This window comes from Amphibalanus amphitrite, unplaced genomic scaffold (genome assembly GCF_019059575.1).
Source record: "Amphibalanus amphitrite isolate SeventyFive unplaced genomic scaffold, NRLGWU_Aamphi_draft 000761F_arrow, whole genome shotgun sequence".
NCBI lineage: Eukaryota > Metazoa > Arthropoda > Thecostraca > Balanomorpha > Balanidae > Amphibalanus > Amphibalanus amphitrite.
The window spans coordinates 223,861-248,416 of record NW_024882255.1 but is presented as its reverse complement, the minus strand read 5'-3'; the positions used below and the strand labels follow the sequence as shown (position 1 = coordinate 248,416).

The 24,556-nt window shown below is 45.3% G+C and overlaps 1 protein-coding gene across 1 annotated transcript in view; it reads right to left on the bottom strand.

Annotated features, from left to right (window-relative positions):
* Positions 1-24,556, bottom strand: part of LOC122365761 — a 120,088-nt gene that overhangs the window by 81,829 nt on the left and 13,703 nt on the right. Inside the window, exon 2 of the mRNA XM_043337250.1 lies at positions 10,660-10,806. Within this exon, the coding sequence (XP_043193185.1) occupies positions 10,660-10,806 (147 nt within the window). The remainder of the gene's footprint in view (positions 1-10,659; positions 10,807-24,556) is intronic.

The following is a 24,556-nucleotide window of genomic DNA, read 5'->3' as shown; positions in this document are numbered from 1 at the left end:
CAGAAGATGAGACTTAGACCTGATTCAACAAATAAACTGCAGCTATTTTTGCAAAACCTTGCAAAAACCCGTCTTACCCCACCCCATGGGGTAAGACGGTCACATGGGTAGGGCAAGACGGCCAGCTTCTTTCACCGATCAGCGCAGCTCGCAACAAATGCCCGAGATTAGCCGCATTTATACAGTCGCTCGTTGGTCTCAAGTGCTTCGGAAATGGCAGTATACGAGATTCGTGCAGAAGGCGTATGCTCCTATATAGGCCCTAGTTCAGAAGCCATGTAGAACCGTTTTTCACATTCATTATTCGAGAATAAACTGTGCCGAAGGAATATTGCTAACATGTCTGTGAGTATCGGAATCGAACATATTCTTATTAGAAATGCTTCTTTTTTCCTACAGCAACAAAAATATTTTCACCATTACAGACCCATTGGGTTCATAGTTGCCCGTCTTACCCCAAACTCAATGTCAGAAGTTCAGCACGATTTTTCGCTGTGGACAATTTGATGCAGACAAAGCAAATCCGCCGTAAATGAACACTGTTGGCATATGAGTGTACCACAAGTGATTGCGAGTTTTTAACTCTATAGTGCTGTACACAAAAGCTTGCACAATACATTATGGATGTTTTCAATGAAATGAGTGTTTTAAAGAAATCAAAATAAAAGATTATCGACTGAACACAAATTCACCAGACTTGAATGGTGGTGTGTAGTGGGAAAGGCAATTCTGGTCCTAACTTTTCTTGCTCGTAGCGCTATTGGTTTGGTCTGCAGAAGGGGTGCCCGTCTTACCTACCCTGACCGTCTTACCCCACTTTCCCCTAGACACTTTTTCTGTTGAAAAATTACAATTCCAAAATTTGACCTTTTATGACCTGAAAGTGACCTGACCTAAGCTAAATTCGATTCCAAATGACCTCGAATGACACGGACGACATCAAATTCGAAATATTTGGCCTAAATGGACCATAAAACATGTGTCACGTGACCGACGCATGATATAATATTTTCGTGAACTGTGATGACCTGACCTTGACCTGAAAATCAAAGTACAAGTTTGGTACCCTCAGGGTATCTAGAGCATCTGTTCACGAGTGTGTGAACCAAAAATAAGCCTGATCTGACTTGTAAAACGGCGGCCAGAGCCCAAAACGTAAACAAGCCAATATGCTAATAATTTTTAATTTGACCTGACCTGTGACGTCATCGGTGACCTTGAGGTCAATGAAATTAGGTTTTGCTCGACAGTTTTTCCGGGGCTATCAGACGCCGTTTGAATTTTGACGATCGGCCCAGTAGTTTCAGAGTTAGGAGGGGGGCTATGAATAGCCCCCCCCCCCCCAGTAGGTTGTGTTATACGCAGACCCCAGTGGGGCGCGGGTTAAGACGACGTATGTAGAGCAAAACAAAGACCACCATTAGACTCGACGTGACGAGCTGCATCGAAACAATACCCATTTTATGCAAAAATATCAAATTTGAAATTTGACCTTTTATTACCTGACCAGGAAGTGACCTAAACCGTTCCTGATGGTCTTATAACCAGCACCATTGAGTTGGAAATGAAAAATTGCCATAAAATATGCATCGCACAGCCCTAGTAAAACTGGGTTCATGTGCTGACCCTTGGTGACCTGACCTGTGACCTGACCTGGTATGACCAGTGAACTCTAATAGCAACATATCTACCAGACGACTGACCCCCTATCGCTGATAAATGCGTTTTGCTCGATGTTAACCCGCACCCTGATGGCGGGGCCATTTCGGGCTCCCCGTGGTTTTTCTTAAATAGCAGGAAAACGGCGGCGCGCAGGGCCGCCAAATTTTCAATACCGTCCTTGGCATCAATTTGACACCATCACACAATTTCAAGTCACAGGCCACCTTAGGTCAGGAGTTATTGAGGTCAAACTGAGGTCATGTTCGAGCAAATATGAGTAAAATACATGACATCTTGAAATGCTCACACAATCTACAGTTAACAAGCAATTCCAAAGTTCTTTATTTGGATGGGTAAAGAACAAATGGCGTTACAAAACTGCAATCTCGGATTTTGAAAATTTTGGGATTTTGACTTTAAAAAATAAAAAAGAAAAAAAAACTCGAAAAATTCCCATCTTTTTCGAAAAAACCGGAATACACATGATATTCACTGCGTACCTCTATCTACATACCCAATTTAAGATCGATACCTCCTTTTTTGGCCAAGTTATAGCGAAAAAACGGTTCAAAAATGATGACGTCAAATTCTTGAACTCATTTTTTAGCAATTCTAGACCACGTAGCGCAAAACAAAGACCACCTTTAGACTCCCCGTGACGAGCTGCATCGAACTGATACCCATTTTATGCATAGGTAAATATCAAGTTTGAAATTTGACCTTATTCGACCTGACCTTGACCTGACCTTCACCAGAACATAACCTAAACTGGCCTCCAAGCCTGCCTGACCCACATAATCGCATTTGTCATGTAAAATGGACCATAAACCATGCATCACATGTTATTTACATATTTTGACCCTCAGTGACCTGACCTCTGTGACCTGCCCTGGTATCAGTGACCTCAAATAGCAAAATATGTGTTTCATGGACCATCCCTACGGTGATTTTCAATGACATGCATTTTACTCGATTGTACAACGCATTTCTTGAAATGCCTGTAAACGGTGAAAATTCGACATTTGACCTGACCTGTGACGTCAACGGTTAGACTCGGAGGTCAATAAAATTGGGTCACCAGGTAGTTCACCGTTAGGGTTAGGGCTATCCAACGCTGTTTGCCGCTTGTCTCTATGTTGCGTGGTTCTCGAGATCTTGGGGGGGGGGGCAAAATGCCCCCCCCCCCCAATCAGACCGCGTTGCTCGGCAGACCCATCAGGGCGCGGGTTAAGGCGCATTCCCTAAAAGACCCGTGAACGGCAAAACATTTTATCTTTGACCTGACCTGTGACGTCATCGGTGACCCCGAGGTCAATGACATTGGGAGTTCCTTCGGCAAATATGACAGGGCTTTCGAATGCCGTTTGAATTTTGCGGATCCGTCCAGTTAAGTTCGGAGATACGAGGGGGGGGGGCTAGGCAGTTAAAGATAACGGCTATATAAAGATGAATGATGTTTGCGGCGATAGAAAAGCACAGTTCTAACAAACAGTGTGTTGATTACTTTTGACCGCAAACGAGCCTTTGATAATTAATTTGTATGTTGTAATACCATTTTGAGATTGTTTGATGCCTGTCTGTAAAAGCTTTACGGATTTATCATTTGCTTTATGATAAAAAAATTAAAAACAATTCCATGTCTATCAATTATTCTTTAAGTATTAATAAAGAAAAATAACTGGAATTATATAAAGCATACATTATAAAAAGTTTCCGTATATAAATAATAAGATTAAATTGCCACACAACAACCAGTCAATGCACGATTGATCTTTTACGTAAGTACCAAAAAAAAAAAACTAGCTATATTTATATCCAAACGATCTGCCTGCCACGCCTTTCTGACCGTAACATACCTTCTCGAAACGAGCCTCCACAGTGTCACTACTCATCATTGCCTCGCCCACCTTTTGCGGCCGCGGAAAATACCGTGCAGCCTGTGTGATAAGATTAGCCCGGCTATTAGGTGAAATTCAAGGCCCTAAAACTACGGTAAAATCATGAATGAATACGCGAATACCGATGAGTTCAGCTGCCGACACAGCCCGTTGCATGGTCATCAGTGAGGTCATCAATCAATAGATATGCTGGTCAAAACAAGCCTCATATGCCAGGAAGTTGTCATTAAATTGACCAGCTACAATAAACTATCAGTAGGTAGGAAATCCCTGTTGCCTTGTAATTGCAGGCTAGCTGTGCATATTCTTAAAATAGCATTGCGTAACAACGCGTTCCTACCACCTCTCACGGAACAACATACTGCAAGTGACCCTTATAGTTATCTGTCCCATGTCCGATACCCGTCAATATTTTTCGTCGTTAATTCACACGGGGTAAAAGACACGGGAATTATCTTGTCTGTTCTTGCCCGACTCCTTCACTGAGCCCCGTGCAACAATACACGAATATAAATCTTATTAGACTCAAGTTGACATTTGTGTATGCAATGTAGGCATGTCCTTCTCTATCAAGTTTGAAAACATGAAGTAACGTCTTTGAGATGCCTATACCTACGTCTACGCAGATAGAAATCATGGAAGTGACATCAACCTGTCTTTATGTAACCCGCGGTAAGCCCTGGCCGTTCTCGACCACCCAGCAGGCGCGCTGGCGGCCTAACAACTCCTTCACCCTTCACGATAGCCTCGGAATGCCGAGAGATGCCCAAGTGGCATTCTGCATACTCAAATCATGCATACCTGCTTGACCGTATCACATGGATCCGGATGAATAAATACAGTCATGAAATCGTAAGTCAGGTCATGTAAGTCGCATTACACGTTTCACATGGTTATATACCTACGATTTGAAATAAGCTTAAAAGCATGCCATTCTCAGCTCTGGTCAGTCATTCAGACAAAAGCATGTAGTCAAGGCCACATAACCCCCCCCCCCACACACACACACCTTCAAAAAGTTAATGAATTGGCATTTAAGTGATGTACCGTGGTTCAGAAAGGGTAAAAATGAATATCTACCAAATTTCACCGAAATATAATCACCGCTTTTTTAGACATCAGACTTTTATTTTTGCTTGTTTTTTGGGGCACCGCTGTTCCTAATGACGTCATTTGGAAGCAATAATTTGGTATCTTAACCCGGCCGGGCCCGGGGGGTAATCCCAACCACCGCAGCCCGGGGGGGGGGGCGTTTTTCGCCCCCCCTGTCTAACTCCGTAAATAAGGGAGCTACGGAAACAAAAGCGATACCAAACGAAAGGTCCTTACGAGACGATTCTAAAGAACCTAAAATTTTTGACCTCAGGTCAATTTTCAAGGTCAGAGGTCAAGGTCAAAGGCAAAAACCGGCACATGTGTAGTGATCTCAAAGTAAGCCTTCTAGAGGACGGCAGGCGGCATCAAACCGGCAAAATTGGGTGTCAAACGAAAGAAGAGAATCTGAGGATTCCGAAAATGTGCTCCAAATCAAAGGTCAAGGTCAAGGTCACGCTCAAAATTGACCTCAAACTTGGCACTTTTTCGCACATCTTGCGTGCTAACTTTCAAGATGTTTTGAAATGTTTTGAGGCTTATCAGTTCCATATTTGTGGTTCCTTACGATACAAGGCTGCTCAAAGGTCAAGGTCACTGAAGAGTATCCCTGCTAGAGGCTATTTCACTAATTCAAGTTAGTAATAATAAATAAGACAACTTTGCCATCCGGAAGCTCTAAATGAAGGCTTAGAGGAAAATAGATGCCAGATTCGTGATCAGCGGGTACAAATCCATCATAAACGACCTTTCATGTGTCAAGGTCAACCAGAGGTCATTCGAGGTCACATGAGGTCAACATAAAACTTGACCTTTTCCGAACAAAATATATATCATTCGACGCGTCTTGACAAGGCGAATGCGATGGTACCACTGCCGTAGCTCTAGGACCATTTTTGTCGAAGTTATTTGCGAAAAACTAAAACCACATTTCGGTGTCGTTGACCTGACCTCTGACCTCAGGTCACCAAAACAATTTTTCTATTTTTCTCTAGGTCAAACGCTACACAGCCGTGCTCGTAATTTGTCTTTATCTCTAAAACTCTATTTTTAGCAGCTATTTGAAGTTTGCGTCTGTGACGCCGAAGTTTGCCGTGCAGGGGTCTAGAAAAATGGACCTTGTGACGTCATCAAGGGGGCTAGGTCCAAGTTTTTTTGCTTCAGAAGATGTCAAATTGATGGGAGAAAAGGTACTGAAAGTTTCGCTTTCCTATCCCTAAGCGTTCGGGAGCTATCGCAAATATTCGCCAGGGGGGGGGGGGCGAAAATCGCCCCCCGGGCCCGCGAGGGTTAACCCGCGCCCCAGTGGCGGTCTCAGCCAACTTCGCCCTAGTGGGGGGGGGCATATGTTACCACCCACCTCTAACTCAAAAAACTAAGAGGGCTAGAAAGACACGGTAAAAAGCAGTCGATAGCTCTTGATGCGTACGTTTGAAAGTATTTCAGTCATTTTTCATCTTAGAGCAATATTAGCGTCACCAGAGGTCATCGAAGGTCAAAATTTGCGAATTGTCATTATATTTTTCAGAAAACATGCCCTTATCTCAGGAACTATGATAGCTAGAAAAACGCTGGGAAAAGCAATCGATAGCTTTTGAACTCTTCTTTTGATAAGGTCATCATCAAAAATGACCTCAGGTCAACGGTTTAGCCTCCAGAGGGCAAAAACTCCAAAAATAGCTGTTTTTTTATAAAAGTGTTTTTCGACAATAACTTTTGACTAAAAAAAAGCTAGGGCATTTCTAATGCCAGAATCGTGTTCCTCTCGCCGAGACGCGTCGAATGAACTATAATTTGACCTTGAAAGGTCAACTTCAAAATTTGACCTCAGGTCAAGGTCATGACCTGACCGGAAAAGGTCATGTTGCATATCAGTCGATGCGTCTCGGCAAGACAAACACAATGAGGCCAACCCCAGCGTTCTATCTCTTTCCAATCGAGAGTTATTGGCAAAAAACTGTTTGTAGCCTCAAATGACCTCGGATGACCTTTCAAGAGGCTATCAGCAAAAAAGACACCTTGGTCGTCACGGATGGTCCAAATCATTGTTATCCTGAAATATTTGGACTGTTCCTATGCGTACACACGGATCTAGATGCATTTTCGTTTTTCTCCATTGACTTATAATGGATTATGGAAAGTTCACGCCACTGACCTGACCTTAGGTCACGCATATAAAAAATCCGAGATAAACAAATTGTAGGCACCCATAACATCATGTGATCCACCAAGTTTAAAACCTCTCTGACAAACACTGCAGGCTGGACATGATTGCAAACTTTTTTAGGCTTGGTCAGTTAACTTGACCTGGTGACCTGACCTGAAATGACCTGGGGTCAAAAATTTCACACGTTATCAAAAATGGATGTACCAAAAGCTACCCCAAGCGGCGCGGCGCTACGCGCCGCGGTTTTTTATTTATACGAAAAAAACGCGACAGGGTGGTAACATATGCCCCCCCCCACTGGGGCGAAGGAAGTGCGACAGATGTTGAGCGCAAGGCAGTGTATGTACTTACTTACATATTACCACCACAGCAATAACTGTCTCTTACCAAGGTTTTAGTATAAGATTTAAAAATCGCTAGAACTACGCTGACGTTACAAAGTGTAAGTGGGCATTCAAATGGATTAACCCCTTTCTGGATCTGAAAACTGCTGACTTTGAAATTAAATATCTCCGAAGTAAAGCATTTCTCAATGTCCTGAGTGCCCAAGTCGGTAATTGCAAGCCAGGGACCACAGTTTGGTTACCTCAATTAAAAACTAATGTTAAGGTGGGATGGTCACTTAAAGATGCTGCCTGTGGTTTAAACACAACGGAAAACGCTGGAACGCAAATCATGTCATTGTAAAGACTTTCGTGGTGACATGATTTGCGTTAACCCTCGCCGGCCGAGGGGGGGGGGGCGGGTGCCACCCCCCCATAGGGTTTTTCGCGATAGCTCCGAACACGCTGGCGATAGAGAGCTGAAACTTGGCATACCTGACCTTTGATCCAAGCCGCATCTTTTGACACCAACCGCATTTTTGGGTCAGGTCAGGTCACTGACCTATGACGTCATAAGTGAACCTCTGCACGGTCTTCAGATGTCGCAACTTCGCAACGCCCTCACTGCCAGAGGAGATGTCACAGGGAAATGAAACTTTCAGGATCTAGTATCCATTATGAGTCTCACAACTCGTATATCTCGGATTTTTCCTAAAGTTCATATGAGGTCAGGTCATTTTCGTGACCTCACCATTATAAGTCAATGGGGAAAAATGAAAACTGCTATTCTGGCGCCGGGAACGATCTCCAACTATCTCAAGCACACAGAATCGTGATTTGATGCACTCCTTGCAAGGTTAGATGCGTCACTTTTGCAATGTTGACCTTCCGTGACGTCATTTATGACGTCATCAAGGTCATATTAGTTTTTCGTCAATAACTCCCGATCAAATTGAGCTAGCGAGTCAAGAAAGCCACCAATGGACTCAGGAAGACCTGCCGAATCGAATGATATGCGACATGACCTCTTTCGACCAACTTCGTGACCTGGGGGTGCTGACCTGACCTTGACCTGAGGTCAACACCCCAAGTTGACCTGACCCGAACAAAACGTATATCATTCGACGCGCCTGAGCGAGGCGAACACGATGCTGCCAAAATCGCGGCTCTGCGGCCCTTTTTTGCGAAGTTATTCACCAAAAACTGAACCGTACCCTGGGGCACTTGACCTGACCTCAGAGGTCACCGGTTGACCTAGGACCTTAAAATCGGGTACCAATCTCTGCGTCTCGTAACGGCGCACACGCTCGTTTTTTCCGCGACGCGCTAGCTCCACCAGGGGCGAAACGGCGAGGGGGGGTCGTACCCGCCCCCCCCCCCTCGGCCGGCGCGTATGTAGAAAACCAATAGGTCCGGCGAGGGTTAAAGTAAAAACTCTATGGTGGTAGGTGTCTAGTTTGAGGATGCCTATTTTATATTCTTCTCAGGAAGCTGCCTTACCTGAAATGCAGGTATTTGCAACGCGATATTTATGGTCAAGTGGGCTTTCTAGACGAGCCGCGTGGCCGCACACTGTGCGATATCCGACCCATCCAGTTAAGCCAGTTTTATCCCATCCTGTCAGTGCACGACGCTTTCTAAATGCGACGGCCACGTCCCGGCCGGGTGCTGCGGTCGGGCACGGTGACACAGACTCCATATTATCCTGACGGCTATCGAGCCGGTCTCAGCTGCACATTTGACAGGCGACTGCCCCGCGTGTGACACATTTCCGAGAAACAGTCGGGATGTGGACGGAATCGTTACGAAATATTAGAGTGGAATGCAATAGCACAGCATTACCATCCTGCGCCTCTCATCGCTGAAGCAATGGACAAAGTATGCTTCCTAACGGAGTGGGTTAAACAAATTTATAGCGAGCTTCAAGGAAAACTGAATGCAAACAAACCTTAGAATACAATGAAATATTTTCAATATTTTCTAAATATGTACACACGCGTATCTACTCTCGGCCCATAAAACGATTAGGTACATTATTTACTTTAAAGACTTCATATCGTGTGATACGTACCTATGTACATTATGATAATACCATGATAATACTATAGGTATAATTTAGATAGTTATACAAAACTTTTGTTATTTCAAGCTGCAAAATTGGTATTGGTTGTGAGTAGAACGGAAGTGCCATTTAAAACCAGACATGTGCACGGATCCCAGACAACCAATCACGGAAATCGAGATGACCATTAGATTGACGGTCTTCAAGCAGCTTCAAGCATGAAATTATGGTGGAAAACATGGATCATAGAAGCCTCTCAATGAACCAACTATTTTGCATTCCTTCAGTTCTGAGAAAATCCCTCAAGATCCATCTCGGATCCATGATTCGTGACCATGGATCCGACTCATCCGAGATGGATCTTGAGGGATTTTCTCAGAACTGTGAACTCTGAGGGAATGCAAAATAGTTGGTTCGTTGAGAGACATCTATTAGCCATGTTTTCCACCATAATTCCACGCTTAAAGACCACTAATCTAGTGGTCATCTTGATTTTCGTGTTTGGTCGTCTGGGATCCGTGCCCATGTCTGTTTAAAACCAACATCTTTACTGATAAAGGCATGAGACAAGTCACAACAGAAGGGAGCAGAAAAAGAAAATAACGTTTTTTATGATGGAGTGGAGTCATAAGCGTAGGAATCATGGGTGCAGTGGGTGCAGTGCACCTCAATAGTTCTTCAGTGGGTGCAGGCAATCTATTCTGCAGATTGCACCCGCAATAATCTGGAACAAAACTCCGGCTTGTCTCATCAACAATACTCCCACGCAGTAGGACGAATTCAGGATAGCATGCCCTCTACCCATCTTTCGAGGCATTTGCTACTCTGATGGTCTTTAAAACTTACTTTTGTGTTCAGGCGGAAGAAAAACGGAACACATAAGATAGGGCACCTATCGACGACCCACTTGAGGAAGTTTTAGCCTGATGTCTTCAAAAATGGCCAGTTTAGCTGCTTTTGCATTTTGCGGTAATCCGTTCACCGTTGCGTAAAAGATTGATATTATCAATGCCTAAAAATGCAATTTTCGGTATGCACTTTTTCGACATCTACGTCCTCGAAGCTCACAATATGTAAGCCTCCCGCCTGAAACCCTTTTCTAATATCGGTGGCAACGCATACCAAAGAAGAGAAAGAACACGATACCCCATCCCGGTGACTTTTCCTATCCCCCCCCCCACTCCATCGGCAAGGCTGGGTTTCTGCACCCATGAACTCACAATTTTCCAGCCGTTCCTACTTCCTACGCACACGAGTGACGGTAACCCGCCTAAATAAATATACCATGTCGTTAAATATGTCATTCTTGTTATGTAAGTGACCTCTAAAATATTCATACGGGAGAAATCTTAGAAGAAAAAAATGTAATAAAGATACGTTGTTTAATCGAAGCGTGACCATCAGGTGATAGAGCGTGAATTATTTGTATCACAAGGTATGGCGTATCAGACTCACCAGTATTTTCGTGTTGAACTTGTGGTGCGGAAAATGCTGCCGGACAAATTCCTTTCCGAGGAGGCTGAAGAGCGCCTGCTGTTTGGCCTCGGAGCTCAGTTGGCCTTTGACTCGCGAGGCCAGTGCCTGGTTCACCTTCTCCAAAACCTGGCAACATACGAAATGGCATTTAATGTCTCTGAAAGGAGAAAGCACTCGAGTATCAAAGTGACAGTGGTCCGATAAACAAACTATGTGATCAACAAAATGAAGCTCATGAGTCATGACGTTCAGAATCGCCTATCGACTGTGTTAAGAATCTTTGAGGCCTGACACGCTGCCCATAGCGTTATCTGCAATCGTTCCTAGGCGTCTTTGGCTAAATACATAAGTAATTAAATTATGGATGAGGTGACCTCGAATAGAAATTTATATTTTACAGTTAGAATGTATAATATCCATTACATAACCATTATAAATACCGCCTCGTCCGGCTTTCTTTGGGCTTATTGAATAGTGAGATCGCTTGGTCAGCGACGAACGGCTGCTGATCAGCGATGACCTTCTGTCAGCCGATGTTTACAGCCAATCTTTAAAACATTCCCCACAGAGGCACGTTGGCCGCATTATGACACTGCTGCTACGGGAGGTTATTGGGTGTATAGACGTCAGCAAGGCCCTCGTCCCCGACCAATCAACGCTCTGCGCCGAGTGATGAAATTGAATCTCCGCCAATCAGAGCCTGGATGTGCACATCATTAATTTGTTTTGATTTCGCTTCTTATCCAATTATTGCTTCATATGAAGTTATTTGCTGTTTATTCTGGCCTAGACCTTTACGCACCAATAGGTATATAATATGGAGGTTGACACAGAGGTTTATGATTCTAGTTTTCAAAGTGTCGATAACCTAAGGCTTGCTAGGGGTCAGGGTAATAAGATGATAGAATGGTAAGGGAATATTTCATTCGATGAAAATCACAAATCCATCGTGTAGCTCTGCAGTTATGCAAATAACTATAATTTAAATTACGCAATCATTAATCAATATTCGTGCATTTAAGAAATGTTATGCCCTCAGCCTAAACCTTTAAAGTTTCTAAAACGCATGCAAATTTGTAACAATTTTTAGGGCTTCATGAAATTTTAGGATGCGTAAATATGTAATATTGATAAAGATTGTTGACTGGCGGTTCCAGGGTGGGAATTTGGGGCCAATGCCCCCCGTCTCCTTGCGGCGCCCGAAATGAACTAAAATGTAGGTACATTGTACAGTTTTTCGAGGAGAAAATGAAACCTGAACATCTTTATCAGGAAACATTTGTTTTAAAGTTAAACAGCATAGCAGGTCGTAAGGAATCAAAATCTGAGGAGTTTTGGAATTAGCAGAAACTTTTGGGGTAGACTTCCGCCGTCTGCTGCGGCTCCAAAGCCAAACCAGCGTGGAATTGGGAGAGCTCGGTCACCCGCAGCTGGCAGCTCAGTATATTTCCTTATCATTGTACTAGCATTATATAGATATGCTGATTTCATAAACGTGCTTACGCTTTAGGTTTACGTGAGTGGTAAACCCTTAGATAAAATAAATTAATGTAATATTTAGTAGAAAAACAGCAAAGTAACGGGCCACTTATTCGAAAGGTAGAAAACCTACTACAAAGAACTCCTAAAACTCCTAAGGCATCAAAGGAAACTACTAAAATTCATGAGGTATCAAAGGACCAAACAGGCATCTATTAGGTACCCGCTATTTCGTCGTGAAAACGGCTTGTGTATACTAACATTTTTTAGTATTCAACCGCAGTGATTAAGGTATTTAATACCGATAGCTTTGCACTTTTCTTATGTATTTGAACAATATTGTCGTTTTCTATCTACAGAGTATCCTAAAACTCAAAAGTAAGGCTCTCATTGGCTACGTTTCCATGGCACAAGTTAAGCCGATTTTGCAAAATGGATTGGCTCCATCATAGCATTTAGGCATCATCTAAATTCTAAAATGTAAATAGAGTTAGGTGCTAGCTAAAACTATGTTCTAGTAATCTTGGCTAAAACCATATACATGATCATTTTTTTGCATAAAGTGAATAGTATCCAAGAAAAACGCACATGAAATTTCGCTAAATCGATTTAGACGTGTCATGGAAAGGTAGTGATTGAAATACATACCAACATATGCCTATATCTCGCGAACTAAAAATCCAAAGGTCGTCAAATTCCAGCAAGTGCATGGCATATGCATAACATTATTTTCTGGCATATTTAAACCACTTTTGACGATGACAAGACTGAGCAGGAAGAAAAAGTGAAGTGATGACTGATGAAATTTCAACTCCAGACATGGTTCAAAGTTGAAACAAAGCTCCAATGCCGCTCAGTGTTCGGACCTAAGAAGACCCTTTCAGCATACCTCATCTACAGACACATTCATAATTTCATCGCAATCGGCATATCATTAGAAGTAGAACAGAGCATGGTGTGCGCACATAACATCTATCATCGGCCCGATGTTCTTCGAGGACGACATGCAGCGGAAATGCCTTGACGGTGAACCGAGGGAGGTGTCCGAGGGTCCAACATCGGTTATTCAGCTGGCTGCTGCATCGCTACGTCAATACCATCAACCACAGGGGTGCGGAAACTACTTTCAGACTGGGGGGGGGGGCACACCATAATAGAGATCAACCTAGGGTAACCCCAACTCATGTTTTCTAACCGGTTTTAGGCCACGTCTTTTTCATCCCTTGGCTTTTTCAACAAAAAAAGAAAACATTTGCAAAAAAGTGCGGTATTCCTTCTCAAAGTTGTGGGGGCACCGCCCCCACGGAGCCAGAGTTGGGAGAGGGGGGCAAGCTGCCCCCACTGCCCCCCCCCCCTCGGTTCCCGCGCCTATGATCAACCAGCATTTGTTTCAGCATTAGGGGCCCTCTGGCCTCTGCACTTGCAGAGTTTCTTTAAGACCCTGCAATGCCCCCGAGACGGGAGATTGGGGGATTTCCAAAAGTGCCGCCGTCTTATGGCCTTCGTAATCACCTGACTTTACACCCCTGGATATACAATAAGTCGACAAAGCGCGTATCGCTTGCAGCACTGACAAAAGTCATCAGCAGCTAAACCAGATTACATGTGTAACGCACGAGTTGGACATGGTAAAAGTAGGAATTATCGGTGCAATCCAGTTCTATTGAAGTGACGCTTAGTAGCGGTAACCCTTTTCTGTGGTCCTCGGTTAGTGGCCAATAACTTCTGAATCGTTACTTAAAAACCATTGTCCGTGGCCTATAACTTCTGAAGGCTGTGTCGAGTGCCGGAAAATAAATAAGTGTACCTATTAGGTATAGTTACAAAATTTCAGTCGCTTACGCTCACCGCTGAATGCGTTGTTGTATATCCTTAATGTTTTGTGTTTGTGTGTTTTTTTAAATATATCAATAAAACGTAAACTGCCGTTTCTTATTGAGATCTTGTCGCCTGTTGGCATTCATACTGCTTTCCGCACCTATGCAGGGAAAAAGCAGATGCAAATAACGAACAACAGTCATAAAGGTACCTACCTATAGGTATAGTCGTTTCTCGTTATTAGGCAAAATGATGGGTTTCATTGTTGAAACTTCGAGCATGGTTAAAATCCGTGTATTTCTCTTCATGATTAAAACAATAAACAATAATGCATATACGGGGCATACAATCCTGACAAGCAATAATTAATATAGAGACATGTACCTATAAACATGCAGTGTATCACCTTACGTATTGTCATTTCAAGCATTGCCTTGTTTCTGCCAAGTATTGATGACATTTCTTAGCAAAATAACAAGTGCCTTAGCACAACTGGGGCGTTCCACGACAAATCGACAAGTGCCCTGCACCCTTATATTTTATTTTTTGCTTAAAATTGGTCTAATGGGTTGTGATGGGCGGGGAAGCCAGCTGTGGCAAGGATTTTTTTCTTCGAACAACGGTTTCCGAGATATAGCCTCGGGCAATTCCTGGAGTTCGCGCTGCAGCCCTATGTTTGGCGGCCTATAACTCAGAAACTATTGTTTTTTTTTACGATAAAAACTTCATATGGTTCAACTCACAATCAACCAACAAACATTTTGACTATCTCGGATTTTCAATTTTTGAAAATTTTGATCACGTGACCTTTTGTCCTATTTTTCGAAGAGTGACCTTGATATTTTCCCCACTGAAAGTCGCAATTTTGTCTGATGACGATTAAAGCCTTATCAATTGTCATTCATATGCGATAATAAAAAAGTGGTTATCGTCCTGCGTTGACCTCAGGTCAGGTCATTTTTATGACCTCTCCATTTTTACGAGCGGGAGCGACAGCGAGATCTCGAGAATAAAGCAAGATAGCGACAAGCGGTAAACGGTAAAGGGTACACACGGATAAGGTCTATAATTTTTACTGCGGTAATTTTCAGGTCAGGTCAAAGATGACGTCACAGGAGCTAAAAGGAAGTCAAAATAGCGGCACTATACATATATATGAAGTTTTTCTCGAATAACTTTCAAGGTATCCCAGCTAGGAACAAACTAATAGCACCATCGTGATCCTCTCGTCGATCCGCATCGAAACATATGTATGTTGACCTCGAAAGGTCGAAAGGTCAAAAGTTGACCTTAGGTCACGTGATCTACGGTCAACTTTTGACCTTTCGACCTTTCGAGGTCAACATACATATGTTTCGATGCGGATCGACGAGAGGATCACGATGGTGCTATTAGTTTGTTCCTAGCTGGGATACCTTGAATGTTATTCGAGAAAAACTTCATATATATGTATAGTGCCGCTATTTTGACTTCCTTTTAGCGCCTATGACGTCATCTTTGACCTGACCTGAAAATGCCCTCAGTAAAAATTATAGACCTTATCCGTGTGTACCCTTTACCGTTTACCGCTTGTCGCTATCTTGCTTTATTCTCGAGATCTCGCTGTCGCTCCCGCTCGTAATAATGGACAGGTCATAAAAATGACCTGACCTGAGGTCAACGCAGGGCGATAACCACTTTTTTTAATATCGCATATGAATGACAATTGATAAGGCTTTAATCGTCATCAAACAAAATTGCAACTTTCAGTGGGGAAAATATCAAGGTCACTCTTCGAAAAATAGGACAAAAGGTCACGTGATCAAAATTTTCAAAAATTGAAAATCCGAGATAGCCAAAATGTTTGTTGGTTGATTGTGAGTTGAACCATATTAAGTTTTTATTGTAAAAAACCAATAGTTTCTGAGTTATAGGCCGCCAAACATAGGGCTGCAGCGCGAACTCCAGGAATTGCCCGAGGCTATATCTCGGAAACCGTTGTTCGAAGAAAAAAATCCTTGCCACAGCTGGCTTCCCCGCCCATCACAACCCCTTACACCAGTTTTCAACGAAGAATAAAATATGAGGGTGCAAATTTAATTTTTTATTTGTCGATTTGTCGTGGAACGCCCCAACTTCTAAACCAACGTTGCTATCTAATGCAATATGTTATATTATTACCTCCATAACAATAATAAACACGATTACAAATTAGTGACATTCAATCACAGAAGTGGTACGCCCCGCGGCGTCCAATACCTGGATCCGCCAGCGGATCCTTTCTGGATCTACCAGCGGATCCTTTCTGGATCTGCCAGCGGACCCTTTCTGGATCCACCAGTGGTACTTGCTGTGCCATCCACGCCGACAATGTCCTAGTCGATATCGACGCGGATGACACCGCCGCCCACGGCGGTGACGCCGCGCGGTCCGTGGCCGCCGGGCAGCAGTACCAGGCCGCGCGAGCTCAGCCCGCGGAGCGCCTCTGCCGAGCGGCCCGAGGCGCCGCAGCGGTCCCACGCGCCGGCGAGCAGGTCATGGGAGGCAGCGGGCGGGCTCAGCCGCCTGCCAGAGACCTCCTTCACGGGCTGGTCGGCGCCGGGGGACACGGAGCAGGTCCTCTCGCGGAAGGAGGGCAGCAGCGGCACCTGGGCGATCACCGTGCCGGGCCGGTCGGACGCCGCGCCGCCGCCGCCGGCCGTCGGCGCTGTGACGGTGATGATGTTCCGGTGAGGCGCGGCCGGGTCCCGCGCGGGAGGCGGCCGGACGGTGGGGTACGGCTGGCTGCGGAGGGCGCCGTCCCGGAGCGCCTTCAGGCCGCCCGTCTGCCGGACGCGCTGCAGCAGCTCTGCGTGCAGCCGCTGTCCCCAGAGTCGGGCGAGCAGCACGCGAACCTCCTCCGAGCAGAGCGGCAGACCGGCGCCGGCGGCCGGCACCTGCCGGTGCGCGATGGGCACCAGCGCCGGAGGGTCGCGGCGCGCCCGCTGCCGACCGGCCGGAGGCGAGAGACCGCCCTCCTCCGAGCCACAGCGGGCTCCCGGGGAAGGCTCCGGCTGGCCCTCCGATCGGCAGCGCACCCTCTCCGAGCCAGGACGGTCACCTGCGGCAGTACCGAGCCTCCCCTCCTCCACCCCATAGCCGACCCGGCCCGTGTCGGGCGAGGTACGCGCTCTGCTTCTCTCCGACCCGGCGGCTGTCTGCCCGGAGCGGACCGGGGGCGGAGACAGGGCGGCCGGCTCGGACAGTCTCTGCAGCGGCCGGCTCTTCTCCGCGACCTCTGACGGCTCCTCCAGGTCCGAGACGTCTTTGGCGGAGGCCACGCGGTGCAGCAGGTCGAAGTAGCGGCACCTCCAGCGCGGCAGACGGCCGCGGCACACGTTTCGGTAGACACACAACAGGTTGTGCACCTTGTTCTTGCACTGTTCGCCGCTGCGCACGAAGCCGCGGTGCCACAGCTGGTCGGCGACGTGCTCCCAGATCCACTTGTTGCGGACGTTGGTGCGCAGAGCCGACTGGAGGCGCGCCTGTCGCCAGATATCCAGCAGTTCCATGGTCTCCAGCTCCTCCCAGATCGGGGACCCACCCATGGTGCCGACGCGTCCGCTGTCCAGGCGAAGCGTGACAGGCGACGCAGATCTCACAACTGCTGCTGCTTGAACTGCTATTGGCCCAGTCGCTGCTGTCTGCTGCCTGTGCGGCTACTGCCACAGTCACCGCTGACACCAACACTGCCGTCCCCGTCCCAGACGCTGACCTCACTGCTGCTGGTGCTCCTATCTGCCGCTGCTGCTTGTACCTGCGCCGACAGTGCTGCTGGTGGAATTACTTCTGTTGCTTCTACGTCTGCCACAATCGGTCTATATCGGTAGCTCACGGACAGTGATGGCGGGAGTGCAGCGTGCGACAGCTACCGGCCGGCGTGTCGCGCGGTCCTCAACTGCCGACGCCGGCCCAGCACCGGATACAGCGCGGAAGAGCAGGCGGCCGCCGAGCCAGTTGGGCGCCGGTTGTCCCCCGCTGCGGCACGATTGTCTCCTCAAACCGGTGGCGCGGTGGCGATCGACAGTTTAGACCGGTCCCGCCCGGTGACGACAGCCGGCTGCTCTTACCCCGGCTCTTACTCGACTCTTACCTGGACTTGCTGCAGAATCGATTGGGTGAAACTGCCTCGGGCAACTATTGGCGAAACAAAACAGCTGTTGAGTTCCGCATGGCACTGACAACAGTCTACTTTCACAAACCCGCAACTGCAGGACCTTACTGGTTTGTGGTTTATATTATATATGGCAAAACTGTTACGGCAAAACTGTCGACCAGCGTTTCGAGATGAATACATAGAAATATTCATTATCATTTGACCTTCTTTGACCAGCCAAATGCTGCAAAACATTTGTTTACTTTATGTTAATCAAAAATGTGTTTGACGTAAAAGTCACAATGCAATCACCCCATTTAAGAGAAATATGGGGAGAAACATTACAAACAATAGATGAAATCTATCTGAAAACTTGTGAAGTGAACACGCAGGATTTGATGAAACCGCCCGGGGACAGGGGGATGGGTATTTAGACACCCTCCCCCGGTAGGCGCGGAGCGCCGCTATTTTAGCGAACTTGTGCATGCACTTTTTCTGCACACATTGATAACATTTCAGACCCAGGTCGCCTTAAGTCAGGTCATCAGGTCACCCCAAGTGACCTTACCTCATAAGAAGTTGGAATGCTCGTCATAGCTACACCGACTGAACGATCGCTTTGAAACTTTCAGCGATTGATAAACGTAACAGTATGTATGAAAAGTTTATCTCCAAATTTCGATATTGGTGACCTAAGGCCAGATCATTTTTGCTCTCTCTCTCTCTCTCTCTCTCTCTCTCTCTCTCTCTCTCTCTCTCTCTCTCTCTCTCTCTCTCTCTCTCTCTCTCTCTCTCTCTCTCTCTCTCTCCATTACTAAGTGTCAAATGGGAGAAAATTGTCAAGCACATCATTCGGACGAACGTCATTCTAAACACACTCAAACGTCGGATCACACGTAAACATGACACACCAAATCGGAAACTTGCACCCGCAACCCTTCTTTATGTTCCTGAGGTCATATCAGGTCAAGAAAGGTCTCCAGCAGTTTTTTGACAATAACGTTTGATAGAGGCGTGCTAGAACGATGAAAACACCTTGGACGTGTTCAGGTCAACGATACGGATAGGCTACTACGCAACATGCCCCTCTGGTCAGGTCATGACATTGTCCTTAGGTCAAACTTATAAAATGCCTTTCGAGGTCAACTTTTAGTTCAATCGAGGCGTCTTGACGAGAGAAACGCGATAGGTATTGGTAAAATAAATGTGGTGGCTTACTTGAGCCAAAAGGTTTTACTGAAAAAAAACATCGTTGCATAAAATGGCTATTGAGTTTTGCCCTTTTGGATGACAAATAATTTATCTTAGGTTATATTTGAGTGCAGCTTTTGGAAGAAAACACGTTTAGAGACCTATCGAATACGCTTTTACGCGATTTGCTAGCTTTATTCGTTCCCGAGTTATGCGCCAACGTGTCAAAAAAAGCTGAAATAGACAAAATTTGACCTTTGATGACCTCTGGTGACCTGAAGTTTGACCTGGCCTAAAAATGACTGAGTTCTTTTGTCATGATTTTTGACGCTCTAGCGAATGCTGCTTACCGCGTGTCGCTACGTGGCCCAGGAGACCAGTTAGCGGGGCGAGGTGTTCATATATTTCGAGGCCCGGCGCGGCTGGCGTCGAATACCGGCCCGGCGCGGGTTAATGCTCCATTGGCTTTTCATTTCCAAGAAATTCAAGTGAAGCAGCACTCCTTTACAGTATTTTCTTATTGCTTAAATGCCTAAAACTATGTAGGTATTCCAATAATTATACGCATCTTGGTACTTTACAATTTCAATCCTAATAAAAAAAAACAATTTTCCTACAAAAAAATTAAAATCATGACATAGTTTCGCGAAAACCCAGTAATCTACTTCTTTGACTAATGACTTGAGCTGTCAGTGGAAGGTATCTCTGTTGGTAATGGTAGCAAATAAATAAGCAAACAACGTACTCATGCTTATTTAACATCATTTTTTTACTTAATTAAGGTATTTTGTTAGCTGTACCGGTGCCCCAAGATTCCTTTACTACTCAGGCTGGTTCACGGGAAATAAAGGCGCCGTGGTGACGTCATCATAGGAAATCCTTCACGTTCAAATGAATGGGTCATTTGAATTGCTGAATTTGGTTCGATATAGTCCTATTTTTTTAGTTTCAGCCCTATTTATCGTAATGAGGCGAACTCATTGTCACATTGGTACAACTTTTGATGAAATATAATCCTTGTTTTTTTCTTCTCCAGCTCGCTTGAAAGATGATGAAATTTGCATGCATGCCTATGGGTGAAGGGAGATTCTACCGCCGTGGTAACGTCACGGTAAAGGGATTCTGGAGTTCGCGAACGGGGGCTGGGTTGCCCCCCCCCCCCCGGAAAAAAACGTTTCGAACTTTGAAGGTCTATTTTCTCAAATTCTAATGCAAATAAAGAGCCCAAATTTTGAACAAGTTTCCTCCACTTCTTTGCCCATTGTTATGCTGAATAATAGCTGAATATAATAAATAAATTATGATGAATAATTATGCTGAATAATCATTACTGAATAGTAATGAAATACAGTTGGAAACTGTAGCATTATTTTGAAGCCAGCAATCTTATGTTTAATTAAGTGACATATTTTTGCTTTTTTGCCGATGTTGAACCATCATGATGATGGTTGGCCTAGAAGTACCGTGTCTAACATAGGCGTAGGAACCGGGGGGGCCAGGGGGGCCACGGCCACCCCACCATTTTGGAGTGGGGGGGCCAGTAATGTGTGTGGCCCCCCCCCCCCACTTTTGAGAGCACTCCAATGTCTGAGATTCGCTCTTTACTTTAAACACGATTCAACCAACTAAACACAAAAAGATGGGCTACGGTGCCGTTTCTGTCACGGATAATCTGTGCTTTGCAGGTAGAATTAACACCGTCTAAAACATGCAGCAGTTTAGCGCTTTAGCGCGTAAATTTTCAAATTCAGCGCAGAAGAGACATATCTGATATGTTTATTGCGCCAACCGGTTTCGTTTTGTGGATCTGGTCAAGGCCCTAAGATGAAGATCTGGTTTGAGTCAGGTAGAATTTAGAAATGAGATGGATATAAGAAGTGTTTTTGCGAAAAAGGTGGGTGTGTATCTGGTGAATACAGTAGAAAACCTATAGGACCGGGCCGTGGAGGGTTAAACTGGCCTCTGAAGGCCCAAACCGTCTACACTGTAAACTCATTTTGACAAGGGGTTGTCGTACAACGACGAGCGTTTGTCAAAAATACTAATAAAGGTTATGTCGAACGACGAATATCTTGTCATAGTTGGTTGAATTAACAGGGCAAATATTAGTATCAGCCCCAGCACCCAGTCGACCATTCATAAAATTGACGAGGATTATGGAGGCTATTGTGAAAACTACCAGGGTCTTATTCGTAATATGGAACATAGATTTGCTTGTGATTTGTAATTTATATCCTTGTCGAAAGAACCAGCTACACCATTGCAACAATACTGATACATACTTATGTAATCTATGTCCTTGTCAAAGGTATCAGCTACACCTTTGCAACACGGACTTAGTTACGCTAGTTAGACGTGTTAGTAGTAACATATACAAAGCTGTTACTTGTTATATAGGTGGCGCCAAAAACGTTTCCGGCCGTTTCATTTTGAAAGTTTCAGTTGCGCGCCAACCGCCGTGCAGTGATGTGGCCTCCTGCGCACTTCCGTGAAAATGGTAGGTGATAACAGTGTTCGGTCGTTTTTGTCATTTTTTAATGAAATGTATGTCTTTCAACTGATAGTAATGCGGATTGAATCAGAGAAATTTGCTAAATAAGTGCGTGATGTATGGAAGCAAGCACAATGTGTTCTGCTCCAGGCCATATTGTTCTGCATATGCCATAATATAGCGATGCTTTCTTTCAGGCTTTCATCAGGAGCAAAAGCTCCAGCTTGCAAGCAATGGTCGCTACACTTAAGACAGCAAACTGCAGAAACTCAAGAATTCTAAAAATGAAAAAGCACCTGAATTCCAAGGGGCTAATGAATTTGAATGCCCCTTAGATTTGAATGGGTACAGTGTACTCGGTAAGTGATGACGCTCATTGCTTTTTCGCATGCGTTATTGCCCTTGCCCCTTGGGTCATGAGTGTTATCACCATTGTGTGTGTAATGTGTATGTACCATTTTAAATACATGACTTACTTTCAGTAATGCTGTTTTGCTGTAATAATGAGACTGCAGAGCGGTGACCTGCGATTTGTGGAGAAAACTGACGAATGCAAGGGAGGTCTTTGTAAAACGTTACAAACCTGAGACTAGTAGATTGCTTACAAGTACAGGTTTGCTGCACGTAGACATTACTATGCTAACTAGGATTTGCATTGATTTGACATAACAAGTACACGGATCAGCCCTGTTAAATGCAAACATGCGCAGGTCTTTACCTGGTAGCCGCATGATTATAACTAGGAAAACAGTCGTTCACACAACAATGACAAAGCAAACTTTGGTAGCTAGTCTAACGAACTACATGTGAGTGGGTTGTAAGAAAAACTACCATGACAAACAATAGGGTCGTTCGATGACATGGCAAAGGGTGCGGGGATTTGCGCTAAATAATTTTCCTTGTAAAAGTAACAAACGTTTGTTGAAATGAGTTTACAGTGTAAAAGTCCCACACCGGCCTCTGATAAGTGATAGTCAATCAGCCCAGTTGCAGTGGTCGCTGATATAAAACCTCTTAAAAACGTTATAGGCCTGGCTGAGCCTAGCTGGGCCGTTCATGCTGATTTTTATAGGTATATTGAAAAGACTCGCTTTGCACGTTTCACGCTTGCTCGTAATGAAAAAGTTGCTGGATGCCTCTGGAATTTGCATGGGTGCCAACGGCTGCGGAGGACAGGGGAACGCGTCCATCAGTTTGAGTTTATGGACGGGAGACTCCCTGAAATTTCAACCAATTTTTTTCTTTTTTTTTGTCTCGATTTTTTTTTTACCTCTGAGCATGTTTGCGAAAACAAAGTGGCCGAAATCCGAGGAGAAATCGGATTTTGGGGGTAGGTCAGGTTTTGGACCTCTGGGACCCTGGCCCCCCCACTTTCGAAAACGTTCCTACGCCTATGGTGTCTAAAAAGAAAAGAAAAATAGGACACCTGAATGGAACCAGTACATGTGTTGTTATTTTAAATATTTTGTCTACGTGAGTAAAAAAGCAATTTTTACATGGCATATCAGAAACACGAACGGCTCAAAAAGAGCTTCACCGAAGTCACCCAATTGCATAAAATTCTCACTATTAACTGAAAATACATATGGCATTGACATATCCGAGGTTTCGATGTCGTATCTTTATCACTTTCCAAGAAATATTGATCCGACAGAACTGTCGAACCAGACAGAACTGACGAAATACCCCAGCAACTTTGCTGGGGTATTTCGTCACCCACCACTTGCCGGGGGGGGGGGGGCTTAACGCCCCCCCGCTAATAACCCCAGCGAGAGAACGCGACGAGACGCTTTTGATGAGTACCTACCTACTTTAAAGTTGAACTTCGAACTCACGGGTCGTGTCAAGGTCAGGTCAAACACTTGAAATCGGGCTTTCAGTAGCACGAAGTTAAGAACCTGGTATTGTGCGTCTCTCGTCAAATCGACTTTGTGGTTTAGAGGTATATAGGTACCGGTATTTTTTTTTTCCATGTATATTTTACATTATATAGGCGCGCTCACAATCAGACTTCGCAAAACTGCACCGCAGGCAACGGCATCTGTCACAAAGAACGGCACACGCAAGTTGCCCAGATTTGCCATTTGTGGAGCGCGCGGCAAGTGCTTCCGTCTGAGGCGAGGATTCTGTAGTGTACACAGTACACACACACGCGTACGTACACACGCATAGGCGATTGTTGCCTCAGGGCGGCCAAGTAAATGGGAAAGAAAAACAAAGGATGAAAAAAGACAAAAGAAAGGACAAAACGCGCATAAAAATCATACAGTACCCACATGAGCACAACCTAAACAGCGGCGGCGGCACGAAAAACGGGTTGCGATGGCGGCGGACACCGACACGGTCACCATCGCGGCACAGAGCACAACCACAGGCGCAGCGGCGGCACAGGCCCGACGGCCCGACAGCGGCGGCCAGGACGGGACGGAGGGTACGGGAGCGGCAGCTGGCCCCATCCGGCGGCGGCAGCAGCATCGACGGCGGCGGCAGCACGTCAGCTTGAACCCGGAGTGATGGGAAAGAGGCTCAGTTGGTTGATGGTGTGTCTGAGTCTTGTAATATGTTAATGACGTTCCCCCATTTATTCTCAAATTTGTTATAGCATCGACTCCTCAGGGCTGCTCCTTTTTCTTTTAATGCTTCAGCTGCTAGTAAGGAAGTGAAAAGGTGAATATTTGGGGGGCGCTTTAAGGTCTTTGAGCGTACGATTGTATGCTTGGCTACTGTTTTTATCAATATGTTAATGCTAGATTCTAAGTCGTGTCGCGGGAAAAACCAGCGGC